This window comes from Maniola hyperantus, chromosome 3 (genome assembly GCF_902806685.2).
Source record: "Maniola hyperantus chromosome 3, iAphHyp1.2, whole genome shotgun sequence".
Lineage (NCBI taxonomy): Eukaryota > Metazoa > Arthropoda > Insecta > Lepidoptera > Nymphalidae > Maniola > Maniola hyperantus.
Window position 1 is genome coordinate 15,836,820 of NC_048538.1, and position 22,188 is coordinate 15,859,007.

Sequence of the window (22,188 nt, forward strand, 5' to 3'; positions counted from 1 at the left end):
AATAATAAAGGAACATTTTATTTATTGAAATCCTTGACCATAAGTGTTGTTCCACTTGACATACTGGCCCAGGTCGTCCTGCGACACGCTCGGCCGCACCCGCTGGAGCGCCGCTTTGAAATCTTGGACGTTAACCGGACGAACCTAGAAAAATTAAACATTTTGTTTCATACAATCTGTCTTTGAGATAAAGTTATTATAAGTTCTTGTATAAATAATTGGATCCACGGGTTTTTGGCGAGGTATTTCATTTTTCTGGTCAGGCTTTCCAGCTAGTTTTTAGGGTTCCGTACCTCAAAAGGAAAAAGGAACCCTTTGTTGTCTGTCTGTTGTCCGTCTGTGTCGAATCTGTCAAGAAAACCTATAGGGTACTTCCCGTTGACCTAGAACCATAAAATTTGGTAGGAATAAATCCGAAAACCATTCTGAAAAACATCACACAAAAAAAACTTAAATGTGTAATTAGTATACTATTTTCAAAGTAAGATAACTATACCAAGTGGGGAATCATATTAAAGGGTATCTTTAACTGTAGGTAAGTATATTCTGAAACAGATTTCTATTTATTTTTATGCTTAATAGTTGATTTATCGTGCAAAATGTCGAAAAATAATACGGAAACCTCGGTGCGCGAGTCTGACTCGCATTTGGCCGGTTTTTTTTTAATTTTCTGGTCAGTCTTTCCAGCCAGTTTTTTTTTATTCGGTAGGTAAATGCTTTACCTTATCCCTATCAATGGTGACGATTTGTGACAGCGGCACGGAGCGTATGGGCCCCATGGCCGCTTCCGAGCACAGGGACTTCATGTCAGCCCCCGAGTAGCCGTCCGTCAGCCCGGCTATCTCGGACATGTTGTGCTCTGTTAGCTCATGGTTCTCCTCCCTTAGTAGGTTTGATATTATTTGTTGTCGTGCCTGTGGACAAAACAAAATTAAATGCAACAAAATAAAACAAAATGCAAATTTGCTATTCACTCATGGACCGCTGGACCGATGGAAGCTGTGATAGCCTAGTGGTTAGGACGTCCGCCTTCCAATCGCAGGTCGGGGGTTCGATCCCGGGCACACACCTCTAACTTTTCAGATTTATGTAAGTTTTTAAGTACCTAATTAAAATATCACTTGCTTTAACGGTGAAGGAAAACATCGTGAGGAAACCTGCATGCCTGAGAGTTCTCCATAATGTTCTCAAAGGTGTGTGAAGTCTGCCAATCCGCACTTGGCCAGCGTGATAGACTATGGCCAAAACCCTTCTCACACTGAGAGGAGACCCGTACTCTGTAGTGAGCCAGCGATGGGTTGACCATGATAACTCATGGACCGTATGCACAGAGAATTTATTCTTAAAAGTACGCATCAAGGTTCTGCATGAAAACAAAATCTTAAAATGTTGGTGGGGGTCAGGGGAGAATGCTTCGTTGTGATTGGTGGACTCAAAAGTCACGTAATCAAGACAACGTGCGGAATGAGGGTACCGAACGGGCGTGGGCCAACTTTTATGCTAAGCAAGTGCCTAAGCTTGGCGATCGGGGGTGTCCGGCTATTAGGTGTCTATAGGTGGTGGTCTGTGACTAATGTAATGTATGTCTACTAAATCCATACTAATATTATAAATGCGAAAGTGTGTCTGCTAGCCTTTCACGGCCCATCCGTTCAACCGATTTTGACAAAATTTCGTATAGCGATAGCTTGCATCCCGAGGAAGGATATAGGCAACTTTTTATCCCGGAATATCAAAGAGTTCCCACTGGATTTTTAAAAACCTAAACCCACGCGGACGAAGTCGCGGGCATCAGCAAGTAAAAAATAAAGCTTTTAATCTATGGCAATAATTACTTGCTATGCCGCCTCGATAGAAAATGCCGGCTTCAACATAGCTGCTCTGTTTGGCGATAATTTTCGGCGGAAGTATAATTTCAAAGTTACTTCCATATTATATTTATTTTTTAATAAATCACTATTGCCATAGAAAAACTTATTGGTTACCCGTTACTTAATACTATAATAATGATATTAAAATACATAAGTAAATAAATAAATAGTAGCTCACATCAATATCAGGCAGTGGTATGTAAAGCCGCTTAACAAGGCGTCGCCTCGCGGCTTCGTCCAACTCTTGCGGGCGATTCGTCGCACCCACTATCAACAGGCGGTCTTCATCAGCTGTCAACAATTATATTATTATATATATATATATATATTATTTATAATTATTAATTATATTCCGCGAGCGGAGTTATCGAAGAGTGGAGGAGGTTTTTTAGTCCGTAGGCCACTGCGCAACATCTGCAGTGGAGTCGGGCATGCACAGTGCAATCCATGAGGGTTTTCCTCCTCCAAGGAAAAAAAAACAAATATATTATATAATCAGATAGCTCAATAGTGCGGACTGAAATCCGAAAGGTCGCCGGTTCAAACCCCACCCATTGCACTATTGTCGTACCTACTCCTAGCACAAGCTTTACGCTTAGTTGGAGGGGAAAGGGGAATATTAGTCAGCATAATAAACTTATGTTAATTAGAAAGTTATGTTCATATTCGAAAGCAAGCAAGGTTTCGAAATGCAAGAGAATGCAAAAGTTGACTAACAGCAACTTGAGTTAAAATGAGACAGATTTATGTGAGAGATATAGCTCTGTCTCGTTTTAACTAAACTTAAGTAACGATTAAGCGACTCAAGTCAGGACTCGCGGCAAATACATTTCCTTACCAGTAGCAGCTCCGTCGAACTGGACAAGGAACTCAGTCTTGATACGCCTGGTGGCCTCGTGCTCGGAGTCGCTTCGCTGAGTCAAAAGCGAGTCGATCTCGTCTATGAATATCACCTGCATTGGAGAAAACTCCATTTTATTTTATGAATTAATTATTTAAAAAAAAATTAAAATATATAACAAAAATAATATGATATCTCAATTCTCAACAGATGAAAAAGTTATGGAACTTTAAAATTTCGTTGCAAGCATCGCTCTAGCGTGTGACGTCACACTAGCTACCACTAACGATCGACACGGCTCACTCGGAAATGATACAATGAAAAATAACACAACCAATAAATAGAAAACAAGCAAATTGAAGCAGTGGGTTAAATAAAAACCAGCAAGCAGTATAATCGCTCCAATTTATTTATTAATCATTCATCGCAATAATAATCACTGATTTATATTTAATACTATTTACAACACATTAGTTTTTGCTTACACTGATGTATTTATTACACTTTATTTATATCACTATTAATTTGCATTGATTTACTTGTCACAATTTCTACTTACACTGAATTTACCGATTAACTAATATTTAGAACACAAACTGGCATAGTTTTTGCTGACACCATGTTACGTACAATAATATCTCTCGAAATGAGCTCTCATGGCTTTTTAAAGCTGTATCCCTACCGAAGGCGTCCGGTAGGTGGGCTGTGATTCGCTGTTAGGCTGCGGTTGGCGGTGATTCGCTGTCAGTGGCGGTAAGTGGCTGTCATTGGCTGTGATAGACCGGCTGGGCAGTGATTAGCCGGCCTCACATAGGTTGGCTCGGGTTGGCTCGGATTGGCTCGGGTTGGCTCAAGTGTGTGGCGTAACATTCGGCCGTCCTGAAACAATGATTGCTCCCGCAATGGGAAAACGTTTGGTTAACTTTCTAGTAGGCAATAGCTCAACGAGATCTTCGGTTTCACGTTATTTATAGGAATAGTTGGCAATATAGGAACCGTAAGCACTGTGATATGGCGATTAAGGAGTCTGCTGCACCCAGGCATGTAAATAATTTGTAGCCTCCAAGCCCCTTAATACTTCAGGACCTACCAATGCCTACCAGCTTAGTTACAAGAATGTACCAGGGTAAATGTTATCAGTGTTTACTTTTGTTGCAAAGCTTGTGGGGACTTGCCGCTAAATAACTAAATCCCCCTGTCATACAAAGTTACATTATCTAGTTAGCTTTATCCTATCACAAATTTCGAAAACAACATATTATAATAACCAACCTGTATACTGATCATAAGCGATAACCTTTCGCTATCTTACGGAAGGGTCATATTATGTGATTACTGGTTAACATGAACTCTGTAAAATCCTAATCCAATGCTATTGGTTTGTGATTCAACCTGCGATCTTATCTAACTATAAAACCGAGACAGAAATCTCAATATTCATCAAAATTATTACCGTTTTCAGTAAGAATTTTATTATTTTCCATGTCTTACTTTTAAGATTTTTTTTTTGAAAGACTAACCGGCGGTAAAGTTGAAGTAAATAGCTACTTGCTGTGAGTGCTATTACCCCTTATAAGGAATCTTACTTAAATTCCTGCATGTAAATGTTTTAACGAGCAATGAGATGAAAGTACTGCTACCGAATACCGAAACTTAGACTTGGCTACCGAAACTTAGACTTGGCTACCGAAACTTAGACTTGGCTACCGAAACTTAGACTTGGCTACCGAAACTTAGACTTGGCTACCGAAACTTAGACTTGGCTACCGAAACTTAGACTTGGCTACCGAAACTTAGACTTGGCTACCGAAACTTAGACTTGGCTACCGAAACTTAGACTTGGCTACCGAAACTTAGACTTGGCTACCGAAAACTTAGACTTGGCTACCGAAAACTTAGACTTGGCTACCGAAAACTTAGACTTGGCTACCGAAAACTTAGACTTGGCTACCGAAAACTTAGACTTGGCTACAAAAACTTAGACTTGGCTACAAAAACTTAGACTTGGCTACAAAAACTTAGACTTGGCTACAAAAACTTAGACTTGGCTACAAAAACTTAGACTTGGCTACAAAAACTTAGACTTGGCTACAAAAACTTAGACTTGGCTACAAAAACTTAGACTTGGCTACAAAAACTTAGACTTGGCTACAAAAACTTAGACTTGGCTACAAAAACTTAGACTTGGCTACAAAAACTTAGACTTGGCTACAAAAACTTAGACTTGGCTACAAAAACTTAGGCTTGGCTACAAAAAGTTAGGCTTGGCTACAAAAACTTAGGCTTGGCTACAAAAGTTAGGCTTGGCTACAAAAAGTTAGGCTTGGCTACAAAAAGTTAGGCTTGGCTACAAAAAGTTAGGCTTGGCTACAAAAAGTTAGGCTTGGCTACAAAAAGTTAGGCTTGGCTACAAAAAGTTAGGCTTGGCTACAAAAAGTTAGGCTTGGCTACAAAAAGTTAGGCTTGGCTACAAAAAGTTAGACTTGGCTACCGAAAACTTAGACTTGGCTACAAAAACTTAGACTTGGCTACAAAAGTTAGGCTTGGCTACAAAAAGTTAGGCTTGGCTACAAAAAGTTAGGCTTGGCTACAAAAAGTTAGGCTTGGCTACAAAAAGTTAGGCTTGGCTACAAAAAGTTAGGCTTGGCTACAAAAAGTTAGGCTTGGCTACAAAAAGTTAGGCTTGGCTACAAAAAGTTAGGCTTGGCTACAAAAAGTTAGGCTTGGCTACAAAAAGTTAGGCTTGGCTACAAAAAGTTAGGCTTGGCTACAAAAAGTTAGGCTTGGCTACAAAAAGTTAGGCTTGGCTACAAAAAGTTAGGCTTGGCTACAAAAAGTTAGGCTTTTGGTATCTAATATCTATGCAATTTCGTAGGTAGCTCATGATTGAATTTAGGCAATACAGGATCTTTAGTCAAATAATAACAAGTGTTCTATCCATTTCTACTATTTCAGCTACTCGTACATAACCAGGTAGGCGTAATAGCACAAACTGAACTAGATCTAATTATGTAAAACGTCAGTCTAGTCGGCTTAGTAAAATTTTTGACGGTATTTATGGTCCACCTGGCTAACAATGAAGGACACATGGCTAAATCATATGGTTCAAAACAAAATTACCATTTAAACCGAAAATCTAAAGGTAGAATGAGATTAAATTTACTCGGTTGAAAACTTGTCAGCAAAAGTACGTTACATGTGTTGTACATACAAGCACTACTCTTTTTTTCAGGTAACACAAGTATTATCAAAACCATAAGGATGTCTGACTAGTAATGGTTATTACTAATTCGTTTCCTAAAGTGCCTGATTCTGCCGTCATTACACTATTTACTCGTACCAATACACTGGCTCGTACATTATGTGAGACTACGTCTAGAGCCGTATGCGAGTAAGATTTACTTACTGTGCTAAGTTACAACACGTACCAACATCATGAACACTACCTTTAGTATAATAATATATAAAAAAATGAAGTCATACCATACAACATAAATGAGCACTCCCGAACAGGCAATGTTGCGGCGGCATATAGGTACCCGCTGGCTGCAACCCTGCACTCCATGATGAGGTACCTCGCACCGACTGCTGGCGTCAGGCCACAGAACAAAGCCGCTAAGTGGTGACCATCATAGGTGGTGACACTTGCACTTCACGGACTCGCCAAAAGTTCCGAGAAAAGAAAGATAACTTTGAACACAATATCGTTTAAATACAAGTAGCTTCCGGTTGGTTTATGAAGGACGTCTCTCCCTCTTATAAAGATCTATATTCATTTTACAACAATCTAACACCAGATAAAAATTAATTTCACAAGAAACTCCACAGTCAACGTAAAATATGATAATATGTAAAACAGAGTTTGAGCACACTGAAACTGTTTAGCAATTGACTCTTAAGATAATATCTGATATCATTGTGCCCATCAAAATCATTTATACGTATCTCACACCTGCCCTCTGTAGTCTGTATGACTGCGGCGGGAATATCACCGACTTAAAAAATTAACCTTAGAATTACACTACGACTGAACCGTTTACAAATATGAAAAAAATTACGTCAAAGCTTGTTTCAAAAAAATATTCTGGCTGAGATATGCGGGTAGTCTGAAAACTGCTATCATCGATTACTAGATATTTTTGTTAACTTACGCGAAGCTTAAAGGAAGGGTTACTGTTTGACCTGAAATATGTATGTCTGTTCGTAACTACTCGACAACTTAACCAATTTTGATAAATGATACATCATTCGTCTTGATGGCGTGTGTCACCAAGTACATAAAATACTTAATAAAAAACTCAAAGTTGCGGATTTTATGCGCTTTAATGTGCGGGCTGAAAAAGGTGCGGTGCAAACCGCAGTCAGGGGTTTTTAGAAAACTATTTTTAAAATTACTTGTTAAGTTTTACGTACAGGTATTTTATTTATTTACGGACAAACTCAAAAATAATGCTGTCTTTTTTTTTTAAAACATTTTATGCATGATTTTTAGTTCTTTTTCCTTAGTTTAGACAACATGATACCTCTCATATAATATTTTTTTTTACTGTAGCGGTATGGTGATATAGCACTCTTATGGTTTTCCACATAGGAAAAACAGCATGCGTGGTTGGGAAGCACTTCAACTAAGACACCAAGTATGTTTTCTAGAATTAAACTGCGAATTCAAATTGCGGGTATCTCAGTGAGATGCTGCGTATTTTACACTATGCATTAATATCATTATAAACGGGATCAAAATTTGAAATGAGTAATGGATGGATCATACCTCGGTTAACATGTCTACGTAGCTGTGGAAGGTTGACATCGAGTGTCGAAACCATAAACACTGCAGATGAATATCTCTTTCCAAAATTCTTCTAAGGATTGTCCGGGCCGCAGAAGTGTCTTCTTGCCGCTCGTTTTACATGAATTTTCACGTGGTGATTTGTTCTATCCTTGCGGACAAACAAAGCAGCCCGTCTTTTCCGAATCGGCGCGATTATGCCACATAGCCTTCCTTATCTATCCCACTTCTGAGATGAAGCAGTGGGTTAAATAAAAACCAGCAAGCAGTATAATCGCTCCAATTTATTTATTAATCATTCATCGCAATAATAATCACTGATTTATATTTAATACTATTTACAACACATTAGTTTTTGCTTACACTGATGTATTTATTACACTTTATTTATATCACTATTAATTTGCATTGATTTACTTGTCACAATTTCTACTTACACTGAATTTACCGATTAACTAATATTTAGAACACAAACTGGCATAGTTTTTGCTGACACCATGTTACGTACAATAATATCTCTCGAAATGAGCTCTCATGGCTTTTTAAAGCTGTATCCCTACCGAAGGCGTCCGGTAGGTGGGCTGTGATTCGCTGTTAGGCTGCGGTTGGCGGTGATTCGCTGTCAGTGGCGGTAAGTGGCTGTCATTGGCTGTGATAGACCGGCTGGGCAGTGATTAGCCGGCCTCACATAGGTTGGCTCGGGTTGGCTCGGATTGGCTCGGGTTGGCTCAAGTGTGTGGCGTAACAAAATAAAATTAATGATTACCTTGTAGAAAATTTTTAGTTTTATTTTAATTTTTGACATTTGTAACATTATCATTTAAATTTGTATTTTTTTGTGACTAAGTATTTAATTTGACTAATTTTATCAAAACTATGTACACGTTGTTCGGTATATCATAAGTCATAACATATTGCATGCTAATAGGCAGAATTTGGCTGTACCTTTTTGTTTTGTAATATCTGCACTGTTTACCCATATTCGCAATAAAGAAATTTGAATTTGAAAATACAACATTTATGTACCTACATAAAGTAACTAGAAATATTGCGTGCGAGTTGGAAACTATCGTGGTGCGACAATCTCGATTACGTAAAATGACGTCACAATCGAGTGAGAGAGCACAACCTACCGCGGGCTGATGGCACCTCGCGACGGCGAACAAGGCGCGCACCATCTTCTCGCCGTCGCCGATCCACTTGGAGGTCAGCGAAGACGCCGATATGCTGAAGAACGTTGCGTGGCACTGTGCAGCTACGCATTTACCTGCAACAACAATGTTGCCTTACCGCGGGCTGATGGCACCTCGCGACGGCGAACAAGGCGCGCACCATCTTCTCGCCGTCGCCGATCCACTTGGAGGTCAGCGAAGACGCCGATATGCTGAAGAACGTTGCGTGGCACTGTGCAGCTACGCATTTACCTGCAACAACAATGTTGCCTTACCGCGGGCTGATGGCACCTCGCGACGGCGAACAAGGCGCGCACCATCTTCTCGCCGTCGCCGATCCACTTGGAGGTCAGCGAAGACGCCGATATGCTGAAGAACGTTGCGTGGCACTGTGCAGCTACGCATTTACCTGCAACAACAATGTTGCCTTACCGCGGGCTGATGGCAAGTAACCGGTGGGGCAGCCAGTGATTGAATGGGTGATGAAACACTCATCACAGTCACACCCTCCGTCCGTATGCCCCATGGGTGCGTCTACTGCGCCCTCTACTTAGGACACTTAGAGGGACGCGCGGACAACACCCTCCTCCCTGCCAGGTCAATAAGCCATGGCTAACAATATCTATCAAGAACAATAGTTATTAGGGTACGAGGGTACTACTGTGCCGTAAAATATGCAAAACGCAATTCGCTTACGTTTCATTTTAGAAAAGTATTTTGAAAATATTTTCGAATTACAAATTATTTTGGTATTACGTTTGTATGGGCAATTCATCCTTGGCTCTCAAGGCTAAACGTTACCTATGTTCGGCGCAGTGGCGTGCACAGGAGTTTAAGCCAGGGTATGCATTTAGGTATGAACTTATTTTACGGCAGGTTATACTGAAAATTAAGAAAGAAAGAAGAAAGAAGAAAGAAATTTGATTTATTATAATGAGGGTAAGCAGTGCGTTTATGCTTTTATGAGCTGCACGCCACTGGTTCGGCGGGGTCAATACGTATCTCGCGACAGGCGTAAATCTCGCGATCATTGCTGTCAAACGTCACACGTAACAGCGGCTAGAGAGAGACAGCAATAGCCACAAGCCACAAAGCAAAATAAGAAGAAGAGAGACAGCAAATGAACTGTCGCATTGCTACTGCTGTCGCGTTGCTGTCGCTACTGCAACGTTTTGATATAAAGCATTACCAATGAGAGTCTTCCCAGTCCCAGGAGGTCCGAACAGTAAAATACCGCGCGGCGGCCGACGCAGCCCCGTGAAGATGTCAGGACGCAGCAGCGGCCACACCACTGCTTCTTGTATCACTGACTTGGCCATTTGCAGTCCTGCGATGTCCTCCCAGCCTGGTGGAAAAACAATGCTCGTATTGTTTGATATAAGCTGATAGAGTGGCGACCTTGCCCTCTGGTGCAACTCTGGCAACGCTGGAAGACGACGTCAAACGAATTGCAGGAAGCCGGTGAATTCAGGCGGCGCAAGACCGTGTGGCATGTGGAAGTCACTACAAGAGACCTACGTCCAGCAGTACGGCCCTCTATCGGTTGATGATGATGATTATTTGATACAGTTCTTGCAATACAATTTGGTGCCATAAAATCTTCAAGATTGCATATTGTTACAAATACTGGATTCTGTTAAATTGAGGTGCAAACAGAATGCTATGTTTTTAAATGTAAGCAAATGCTCTAAAAAATGCAATAAAGTTAAAGATTTTTTGATTGAAAATAATAATAAAAAATCACAATGTGTGTGAACTTTACTTATGGTTACGTCGTATACATATCGTCGGATTGCGTGAGTAAATATATAAAAAGAAAAGGTGACTGACTGACTGACTAACTGATCTATCACGCACAGCTCAAACTACTGGACAGATGGACGCAGACAGCTATTATGACGTAGATCCACTAAAAAAAAAGATTTTTGAAAATTCAACTCCTAAGGGGGTAAAATAAGGGTTTGAAATTTGTGTAGTCCAAGCGGCCGAAGTCACGAGCATAAGCCCGTCATGCATATGTGTCTGCGTTAGGTCTATGTATACATAAGGCTTTTATACATAAGATACAAATATGATTACCAATAGGAGTTCCTTTATCAATGATTTCACTCTCAATCAGTTCTATCATCTTAGGATCAATGTGCTTGAGCCTCTCATCTGATACTTCAGATTCATTTGTCTCCTGTTTCTCTCTGTAAACATACATTGAAGAATTTCACAAAAATATGTATACAAAAACATTTTTGTTTGTCTGTCTGTTTGTTACCTATAGGTGTACCTATTCACACATTGGGACCGATTCTCTTGTTCACAATCTCTAAACTAAACTAAATTAACAGGTCTAAATTTAGTGCTATCATTTTCCACAAGCAACATCATGAAAGGGATAGCAATAGATTTAGATGTGTCATTTTAGTTTAGAGATTGTGTAAAACGGAATTAGCCACATTGTTCATCCAATTGAGCTGAATCTTTGTACATTTGTTGTTGACACTTGCGTGAAAGTTTTTGGCACAGTACCATCAACGTGAAATAAGCGGCACGCAAGTTATAAGCAGTCGTCATTAGAGTCGTGAGTCAGGATTTTTTATAGAATTTAAATTTTTGATTAGAATTATATTTTTTCAATAGCAAAATACATAAAATACAGTATTCTTACGTAGCTCCAAGCATTGGACACACAAATTTGGCCTGGGCCTTCCTTGAAGCACCCAACACCCTACGAGCAGCTGGATTAGACGCTAGCAACTGTTCTTTAGCACTTCTAAATGTAATTTTAGCTACTTGGCTCTTATGCGCCTTTTCATCCATATCAACATCCACGCTTGCACTTAGGTTTGCTTTGTCTGCGTCTATACCATATTCTTGAACCATATCTTTCCTTTTAGTATATTCTTTAGTCTTAGTCGTAGTACAATCTTTAGTACTAAAATATTCCATGCTGGACTTAGATTTATCTACTTCTAAATTGTATTCTTGACAATTTTTATTACCTTTAGAATATTCTTTATTCTTAGTAATTACACAATCTTTAGTTTTAGTAGAAATTGGTACAAATTTGTTTGGCACAGACTTTTTGGGTCTCGAATTGGAGAATTTAGGTTTAAAAAGTTTTGTATCTTCTTTGGATTCCTGACTGGAATTTTGTGAGGATTCTACGCTTAATATTCCTGATTGAGAAACAGGAGGTTCACAGCGGCAATCAGCCTTCATAAAGTCTACGTTAATCTTTTTGGGTCCTGTGCATTTTATGCACTGCAAAGATTTTTCAAACAGTGCAAGTGGATCAGGCATGTCGCTATAAAATAAAGTTTAAAAAAAATTATTATCACACAAGATCTAGTACTTTATATTTATGTATACCTCGATACCTGTCAATATATAGTTGCATTGCGATTCGATTCTGCGTTTTGAGCATCTTGAGGGACTGTTCAAATATCATTGATACATAGAAATCCAGATGATGTAGGTTTAAATAAATAGGCTTTACCTTAAGGAACTTTTCCAAGATGATTCTTTTCCATTTTGAGCATCAGAGTTTTTTAAGAGCTGTTTAGCTGAATCTATATTGCCAATTGCATTATCATACAGAACCTGACTGTTAGCTGACCAGGACTCTTGCAACAGGAGTTGAGATGTGATGTTCGATGAACTAAAATAACGTTCTCACATAGTATTGGAAAATAATAAATACAAAATTACAGTTAAAAAAATTAACAACCTTTGAAGAGAAGTTTTGTACTGATGAGCAGAGGTCCCATTCAATAAAGAAAAGTAACTTTTGTTACGCCGATCTCTGGATTGTTGCATTGTTGTTTTTAACAGTAATTTTGTTAGTAAGAACTTTGTTTATTATTGATATTTTATCACTTGAAAAATATTAACAGTACCTACTTAATTAACATTCAAAAGATTCATGTTTTGCAAGTGTTTTGCATTTTTGTCTCGTTTCTCGGCGCCAGAATAAAAATTGAACTTAAAACATTTTATTTTTTTCAACAGGTTTTACGGCTCTAGGTTCTAGCTCTTTTAAAACCCCAATCACAGACAATCAATCCATAATCTGAATAGTCCATCTCATGCAAAATAAGATTCTCCCAAAGTTTTATGTACTTAGTTACTTATGTCATAGAATTATTACCTCCTATGTTGATGGATTCTCCACATTTTTGGCGAAAATCATTGCGCATTGCGGCACACCTGAATGATTGTGTGATGATGATAAAAATGAATGAAAAAAAGATGAGAATGAGATTATTTGTCTGTGCTTCAGCTGTCATTTGTCAACAAGTACCCAAGTAGTTTATTTCAGTAGGGCGATTGTCTAAAACCTGCATCAATCATTATTACAATCTCAATTGTTCTGATTGGCTGAATTTGTGCGATTCTTGTTGCAACAATGCATTGTGGCCAATAGTGAGCGAGCATTAACCAATCAGAGATGATTGCGATCGTGACATTGTAGCTGTCAAACAACCGCGGTAGGGCCACTGGTCGGTGGTAGTTTATTCGTCTGTGATGTGTCTGTGATTTGTCAAGTCGATTATTGATAAAAATGCGATTTTATTAATTTTTAAACAAATCCACAATAAAAACACTTTTTAAATTGTTTGTATGAAATCTAATCCTTGTTTAAGTAAACGCTCGCTGAGAGCTGTGTATGACAGTTGTTTACAAGTGCAAATCATGGTGATTGTGTGATCGAGATGAGTTCAAAGCCACAAATATACCATGAGAAGCAAGTAAAGGAGCTATGCGCTTTACACGCGCTTAATAATCTATTCCAGGTAAGTTTCGTCCTCGTCTTGTTAGGCCTTTGTTGATCATATCACGTGAAAAGTAACCGTGACTGAAAATTTGCCGCGTCTCGTCAAAGTAAACATTCAGCTCGACACGGTCATTAGTATTTAATTATCACATCTCGACTGTAATTTTCGGCGTGAATTCGATTCTGAGAAGCTATTAAAAAGTTATTACATGAGAAACAATCTAGAAATGGAAAAAAAACGCATGTATTTCCAGATAAACCTCTGTTGCAGCAAGATGTACTGTGGCTGTATAGACAAAAAACTTTGCATTCGATGCCTATGACCAGTGCAAACTGCCCTGTTGCAACTTCAGATTGAACTACTTGTTTTGCCATTACCATACTTACTGAACAGCAAAACAAACCTTTAACATTCCTCACTAGCAATACTGTATACATATTCAACCTGCTATAATAATTTATTTTGAACTTCCAGACTCGTAACACATTTTCCAAGTCTGAACTGGATACAATATGCAGCCGCCTGTCCCCCAATGTGTGGATCAACCCTCATCGCTCAATGCTGGGGCTGGGCAACTATGACATCAATGTTATTATGGCCGCTCTTCAGAAGAAGGGATGTGAAGCTGTGTGGTTTGACAAGAGGAAGTAAGTTATAGTATAGTAAAAACTCGATTAACCGGACTAATTGTTGTTGTCAGGGGTTCGGATAATCGAAAATCCGAATAATCGAATGTATGAAGAAAAGCGGGTTTTGTGCGTATTATGTAGTTCACTATAATAGTATTTTCAATTTTTCAAAGTAAGATAACTATACCAAGTAGGATATCATATGAAAGGGGTTTGCCTGTACATTCTAAAACAGATTTTTATGCATAATAGTTTTTGATTTATCGTACGAAGTGGCGGAAAAAATACACGAGTATAGAACCCTCGGTGCGCGAGTCTGACTTGCACTTGGCCAAACAATTTTCGGTTGGTAGTCTGGATAATTGCAAATCCGTATAACCGAGGGCCGGATAATCGAGTTTCTACTGTATAATATGTTAGTATAACCATTTCTGAACTAAACACAATAATCCTACTGTTAATGATAAAGAGTTTTTATTTGTGAACTTGCCTTAAAATGATGCTATAATATAACAACAGATTGATTGATTTTTTGATTGATGTATTTAAAGACCTGCAGAGTGACATAGGCTGCTTTGCCCTTAATGCTACATTACCAATCTCCGTCAGCCAACTTTAGGATAGAGGAGTCTTTAAAAGATCTATTAATCCAGATTTCAGACTGTGATATTATTAATGCGAAAGTGTGTTTGTTTGTTGGTTTATCGTTCAATCACTTCACAGCAGAGCTACGAAGTGCTGTGGTTTTTTTGTGTGGGTATAGTTGAGGACCTGTAGAGTGACATAGGCTACCATCATCATCATCATAGGCATCCTGGGAAAAGAAACAGTTCCAGAGTGTCAGCATGTTATTTTACAAGCATTTGTCCTTCAATCATGCCACAACTGAGCTACAGATTCACATCATTTTTTGCATAGGCATCCATACTAATATTATAAATGCGAAAGTGTGTCTGTCTGTCTTTTCATGGCCCAACAGTTCAACCAATTTTGATGACGATTAGTACAGAGTTAGGACATAGGCTACTTTTTATTGTGGAAAATTAAAGGGTTCCCACAGGAATTTCAAACACCTAAATCCACACAGACAAGTCGCGAGCATCATCTAGTTATAAATATAATAATTGTATGACGGTCAACTCACGTGTCTGTCTATCTTTTCATGGCCCAACAGTTCAACCAATTTTGATGACATTTAGTACAGAGTTAGCTTACATCTCAGGAAGGACATAGGCTACTTTTTATTGTGGAAAATTAAAGGGTTCCCACAGGAATTTCAAAAACCTAAATCCACACAAACAAGTCGCGGGCATCATCTAGTTATAAATATAATAATTGTATGACGGTCAACTCACGTTTATCTCCTTGGCGCTGCGTACCGAGCGAAGGCCCATTGAAAAAGGACCCTGGACAGGTTCGAAACTAGTCGGGCATACTCCAACTGATAAGGATTAGGTAGGTCCAATATCGAGAAAGAGGTCAGCCGCTGAATCTACGAGCAGTGCGTGTTGCCAGTAACGCCATATGGATCCTTGGATTAGTTAATAGTAATTATGTCTTGTCAATGAAGCTGTGATCGCCTAGTGGATAGGACGTCCACCTTCTAATTGGAGGTCGGGGATTCAATCCCGGGTACGCACCTCTAATTTTTCGGAGCGATGTGGATTTTAAGTTATTAAATGTCACTTGTTTAACGGTGAAGGAAAACATCGTGAGGAAACCTGCATGCCTGAGAGTTCTCCATAATGTTCTCAAAGGTGTGTGAAGTCTACTAATCTGCACATGGCCAGCGTGGTAGACTATGGCCAATACCCTTACTCTGAGAGGAGACCCGTGCTCTGTAGTGAGCCGGCGATGGGTTGATCATGATGATGATGAAATATGTCTTTACAGAGATCCTGGATGCTTAGATCTGTCCAACATCTGTGGGTTCATCCTGAACGTGCCATCGGACTACAAGCTGGGGTTTGTGATGCTGCCGCTGCGGCGCCGACACTGGATCACCATCCGACAGATACAGGGGAACTTCTACAATCTGGACTCCAAGTTAGATGCCCCGCAGTTAATAGGAAGGGTATGTTTGTTTTTCAATAGTATAAAATCGAGCACTGCGTTGTTAGTAGAGTTTGGAAAAACTATTATTATTTTTAATAGACTAAGCAGCTTTCGCTGATGCGTCTATATGTGAGTAGTAGTGCTTCGAGTTTTCCAAATGTTTGTCCAATCTATTCTTGAACTGATTAACAGAACTTAACCACATCCTTAGGCAATTTATTCCATATGTGAACAACTCTGTTGGTCAGAAAGTGTTTTAATGGATTTGACGATGGCAATTGATATTGTAGCTTCATATCATGTCCCCTAAATCTAGGTTTGCTCCTTCTTGGAAACATGCTCTCAAAATGTGGGACATTATAATAATTATTTAGTATTTTGTAAGTTTCAATTAGATCGCCTCTTTCTCGCCTGCTTTTGATTACTCAAAATCTATAGGACGACAGCGATTAGAGCCGGCACTCGAGCCTCTATCTTTCTGTCTCTGTCTTTTCAGAGTAGTGATCTAATAGCGTATTTAAAAGAGCAGCTAGATAGCAAAGAGAAGGAACTTTTTGTGGTTGTGAGCCGCGAAGTGGAGGAGAAACAACTATGGATGAACCAGTTCCTGAACAACAGAGGACATGAGCTCCCCAACCACAAGGACTCTGCTCCTCAGTGTGATAGCCCTGACTCCAGCCCTACTTGCGACTATAGTAGTCGTGATGCAGAGTGCTTGAGGTTGAATGAAGTGAGGAACTGTGTTAATAGGGACGACTTTTAAGTGGATTTTTTATAAAAACTTGTGTTACGATTTTAGATGCAACGCCCACCCACAGATGGGAGTGAAGCCCACAACACAGTCTTAACTCAACTTCAAAGTCATTTATTTATGAATACAGTGAGTTAGATGTTCGTAAAAATGTTACAGTTAGTTTGAGATTTAATCACAAAACTTTATTTAATTTCGATATTATAATAATATGTAGAAATTGGTGTAATGAAACGAAACATGGAAGAGACTCAAAGCCGAGTTTGCTGAAATGAGTTATCAAAAAGATGCTGCGCTTTGGCTCCACTTCATTCTGTAGGTGGGCGTTGTGCCTTATACAGTAAAACGACTAGATACTCCAAAAGCATCTATAGAGTACAATACTAATACATCACAAACATATCTATCTAAAGTGAAGACTTAAAACTATAATACTTGGGTCACACTTTTACCTCTCTTCCACTCTCGTGCGTTTTGTATCTCCTGTCTTAGTCATCATCGAGCACGAATTTTATACGCATTTATAAAGGGAATGTAACATGTCTATGCTATAATATCGTTGATTCTCATAAATAAATGCTTTTGGTGTGTTTAGTCATTAAACTTGATCCGTGCGGCAATTCTCTATGTGTTCAGTGGTGTGACTGTCGTGTGTTGAGTGACTGATTGATTTAAGAAGTATCTTGTTGCATCTTCAGGTGTCAAAACAGAGGAAAGGGTAAGTAAGGGACAAGATGGCACGCTTGTGAACTTAAGAAAAAAGGCAAGATATTAAAAATACCAAATACAAATTGTACACAATGTAAGAGAATATAAAAAGAAACTTTTTGTATTCTCCTACAAACAAAAATTTAGCCAAAAAATCTTCACGTGCATGATAATAAAGCCTTACAATTATTGTCGAAAGTATAATATAATTAATGTCCAGAGTAAAATAAATGGATCCCAATTTCCAGCAAATGCAGCCGCGGGCTGCACCGATAATTTTAGAATAGATTAGAACAGAAAAATTTTTTTTACTAAAAAAAAAACTTTAACAAGTAGGTAATTTTGAATCGTCAAATGCATCTACCAGTATTTATTAAAATATATTTATTCCTAAACACCATAAACAGGGTTGTGCCATGTTATCCCCTACCTCTCGTCTCGGAATTTCAGTGCAGCAAGATAATGGATATAGTTATTATTAATAATATAAATCATCATAATGTAAACTAGATATAAGATTTGGACTGTCACTTTCTAATATCGAAGTTGAAATTTCTTTACGAATAGTGTTCGATTTTAGGGATTAATAAAATGCTGTTCATAATACTAAAAACAATAATATAATCTTTGAGCTCATGATCTGGGATCTATTGAGCAATTACAATTTACAATTATTAAAATGATTGCGATTTTATTTGACTTCTTTGAAAATTTAGTAGGTACAGTAGAAAATCTGTAAGCATTAGTAAATTTAAAAAAAAAACTTTTTTTTGAAATTTATTGTTCACAGAATATTCAGTTAAGTATATTAAAATACACAGACCGCCATCCTCTGGAAACTAGAAGTTTATGTGAGGATGGCGAGTTCGCGGTATGTATAGATAAAGACCTACACATAGGACTTTTTATCCCGGAAAATCAAAGAGTTCTCACGGGATTTTTAAAAAACCTAATTCCACGCGAATGTCGCGAAGTCGCGGGCATCAGCAAGTACATATTAAAGTGAATACTGACCAACTGCATGCCAGAAGACGCAAAAGGGTTCCGTAACCACGCTGTTTGCTAAAAACTTTGCCGGTCATTATTTCGCAAACGGATTTTTTCCAAGAAGCATCACAATGATTTAAAAATACCTCTTTAACAAGGTATCAAGATAACTAGTTTTTAATTTTATCTTGCATAGCAAATTTAAGAAACACCTGTTTTTCTAAAAAAACCCGTGTTTTTGTGCGTTAACTTACAAACTACTTTAGCCACTTTTTAGAAAAAGCACGGGAGAATTACCCTTCTTCTGGTGCAGCCCAGTAACTAAGTAGGTACCTAAACCTACTGTGTTGCTCAATACATCTCTTCGGATCATGATCAGATTTAAAAGGACATAAACATAATATTGAATTAGGTCCTTGTTAGACCTCGTCAACATGGCATTTGCAACGCAAATCTTACCAAATACGTAGTGGCGCATGCATTGAGTATAGAACCGTACACACGTTTTAATGCAGATTACGGGTACATACCACAATTAATAGTATTATTTGTCGATATTTCGACCCAATTGCGCGGGTCGTACAATTGGGTCAAATGTTAACAAATAAAACCATCAAATTAATCGTGGTATGTACCACGGTTATTATCGGTATTAAAATATTATGTCGTTAAACCACGAAATAAGCTTCATAATCATCAGCACGTTGTTTTTACTGTAAAATAAACTAACCACACTATTTTAACAGTGTGTATATGTCACTACGTATTTGGAAGGATTTATTCTGCAAAAACATTGACAAGATAATGCCGTGAAAACGGGGTTTTATATCGCTTTATTTTTACGTTTCAAAGAACTTTAAATATTTTTATTAAAAGCGCCAATCAATATATTATAATAAAATGAGTTATACTTTTGCATTGTTTTTATGTACTTATTTGTGAACGTTATGTATTAATTTGTAAGTTATATGTTTCTTGTTAGATTTTGTTTTTATTTTGTTGGTAAAGTTGCATTTAGTATGTATATTTACGTTGTTGAGTTTGAAGTATTTACTAATTTGTTTTAAATTATCTCGTTGACGCGTCCATGCCTCTCGTTCGAAGCAGCAATGGTGTTGAATCGGTTGTACCTAAGAATTTAGACTTAATTGGCCAAGTTAAAGTTGTGCAATATCTTTTATTTATCTTTTATCTACTAAAACTAGGGGTGAAGTAATATCAATTAGATTTAGAAACTAATATCAGTGTCTGTAGCTTCAAAGTTACACTAGCTTTGTTTCAAAGTTACAAAGATTTGTATGTAAATCTTTGAGCCCATGTAACTCTGAAACTAGGTGTTTTTACCGAAATTGTCAGATTTAGGTACAAACAGAAATAAGTTCGTGTGTATGGAGCGCGCTCGGAATGCACTTCTCTTAAGTAGATACTTTCATTTGAAATGACTTTAATAACAAATCAAAAATATTGAAATTGTTTATTAGCTTGGATTCAAATTGTTCTAACTAGATCTGTCAATTTAGTTTAGATCTGTGTGCGACCGATTCTGCAGTTAGCACTAATATCGGCCTAACGATAAATTAGATGTGTAAGCGACTGGTTTTTGTATTTCTAATAAATAAATAGACTTTTACTAAATTAATACCAATATCTCTAGTAATAATAAATTTGAACATAATAAACAAATATTTATATATTTATGTATGAAGTTTTATATACGGGTGTTTTATCGATACCTATCGATGATTTTGCTAAATAGATTTGTTTTTAAAAAAACTACTCGCTAATTCGCGCCTACGCAAGTAAAACTTTAGTATATATTTTTAATGGGTCGTTAAATATACTTAAAAATATTTAATGAATTAATATTTTCAATACAGTATTTGGCTGAAAAGCCTTTTTTATGGATATTGCGTTTTAAACAATTTTTTATGATTTTTGATTTCACCTAAACTTCAAGAACTAATTAATTTGAAATACATATCAAAAATAGCAGACTTTTTCATATGTTTGTTTTTTATTTTATTCAGATATAAGTTAGACCTTGACTGCAATCTCACCTGGTGGTAAGTGACGATGCAGTCTAAGATGGTAGCGGGCTAACCTGTAAGGGCAGTTTTTATTTAAAACTACCTATTGCTTTTGAAACTTCGACAAAACACCTGTATGTATATAAATGTTAGGAACAAATAGATTTGTATACACAATAAACGTATAACGCCAAATACTAACCAAAATGTATAATAGTGTGCTCTAACTTACCTACATAGATTAACTGCGACTGTCTTATAATCTTGAAGAGCACAAACTTTGTTAAATAAGTCTTAGTTTCCATTTTCCGACATAAAACTTTTAAGAGCTTACCAAAACCCAAATATTCCCCCTACTCGTTTAAATATAATAGCCTATTGTTTTTCACGTGATTATGCCATTCCATACATTTTCACTTCCGTTTGTTATAGATAAGCAAGTAAAGTATACATCACAAAATTAACACCCGTATTCTTAAACATTACTATGAGGTCTCAGGTCTCACAATGCGCACCAACGCACAGTGTAGGTTCCACCAATCAGATAACTGTTAATATTACTTAGTTACGTACTTTAGTTACTGTTACATTTTTCAATAATCTGATTGGCGGAAATCACACTATATGTTCGAGCCATCGATGGTTCGAGCGCACTGTGAGATCTCATAGTAATGATTGAGAATACCGAATACGGGTGTTAGAAATTCGTGTTTTATTTAATATTCCAATTCTATGACACGATGTTGTAGCATGCCGCATTGTCGCATGTTGTTGCTCTAGCGTAAAGCAGCCTTTATAATGCAGAGTTGAGGGTGCAGAATAGAAGTACCTAGCAATAACTTATGTGTCTCTAATTTATCGTGGTTAAGTGATTTATTTGTAAATTGTGAGCGAAATTCAATAAAAATTGTGCCTGTATTGTTTATACATAGGCAGTTGTATTTTATATTGGTACCTATATATTTCGTAATTTTTATTCGCGGTACGCCGAAATCTATTGTCAGTTTTTAGCCCACATATTATTTTTTTGTTAGATTTATTCATATATTTTCTTATTTTAATTATATATTTATTTTTCAAAAGTACTATAATTCTAAAATGTATACGCGTATTAAAAGCTTCTTTGAGTTTCATTTTCTTTAATTTTGTTATTTATAATAATTGTTGTAATATACAGTACAGTACATAATTTTACAAAAATTTTCTTTAATCGTGCGGGCGTATCGCAAAAAAAAATTGACGCGATAATTTACTTATTCGGTATTTATCAGAGTAAGAAGTTATTTGGAGTCTTGTATCTTTTACTCTAGGTACTCGTATTGTTGTAAATAAATGATATTTTTCCAAAAATACATAGTGTGAAAGACTTTTATTATGACGTAATTTAAGTAAAACTTATAGTTATCTCTATTGAAACAGTTTTAACAAAAACAACACTACTGATCTAAGTACACTTTTTATTTGATATTCAAGTCAAAGGTAGAGGTTACTTTGACATGAATATCAAAATAAAAAACCGGCCAAGTGCGAGTCGTACTCGCGAACCGAGGGTTTCGGTACCTTGGAAGGATCATCAACTTATGGATAACACT

General features: G+C 37.5%; 2 protein-coding genes across 2 annotated transcripts; one reads left to right on the forward strand and one right to left on the reverse strand.

Annotated features, from left to right (window-relative positions):
• On the reverse strand, positions 1–13,007 carry LOC117996040 (fidgetin-like protein 1). Its single transcript, XM_034984051.2, has 11 exons — positions 13,002–13,007; positions 12,392–12,513; positions 12,161–12,322; positions 11,330–11,968; positions 10,750–10,862; positions 9,860–10,015; positions 8,946–9,079; positions 2,710–2,824; positions 2,050–2,162; positions 723–914; positions 1–144 (listed from the first exon to the last, which is right to left on the reverse strand). Exons 1-11 carry the CDS (start codon positions 13,005–13,007, stop codon positions 22–24), a joined length of 1,875 nt encoding a protein of 624 aa, XP_034839942.2. The 3' UTR covers positions 1–21.
• Positions 13,008–13,204: 197 nt separating this feature from the next.
• Josd (Josephin domain containing) lies at positions 13,205–21,946 on the forward strand. Its single transcript, XM_034984118.2, has 4 exons — positions 13,205–13,457; positions 13,914–14,086; positions 15,962–16,142; positions 16,620–21,946. Exons 1-4 carry the CDS (start codon positions 13,377–13,379, stop codon positions 16,884–16,886), a joined length of 702 nt encoding a protein of 233 aa, XP_034840009.1. The 5' UTR covers positions 13,205–13,376; the 3' UTR covers positions 16,887–21,946.
• The last annotated feature ends 242 nt before the right edge of the window (positions 21,947–22,188 follow it).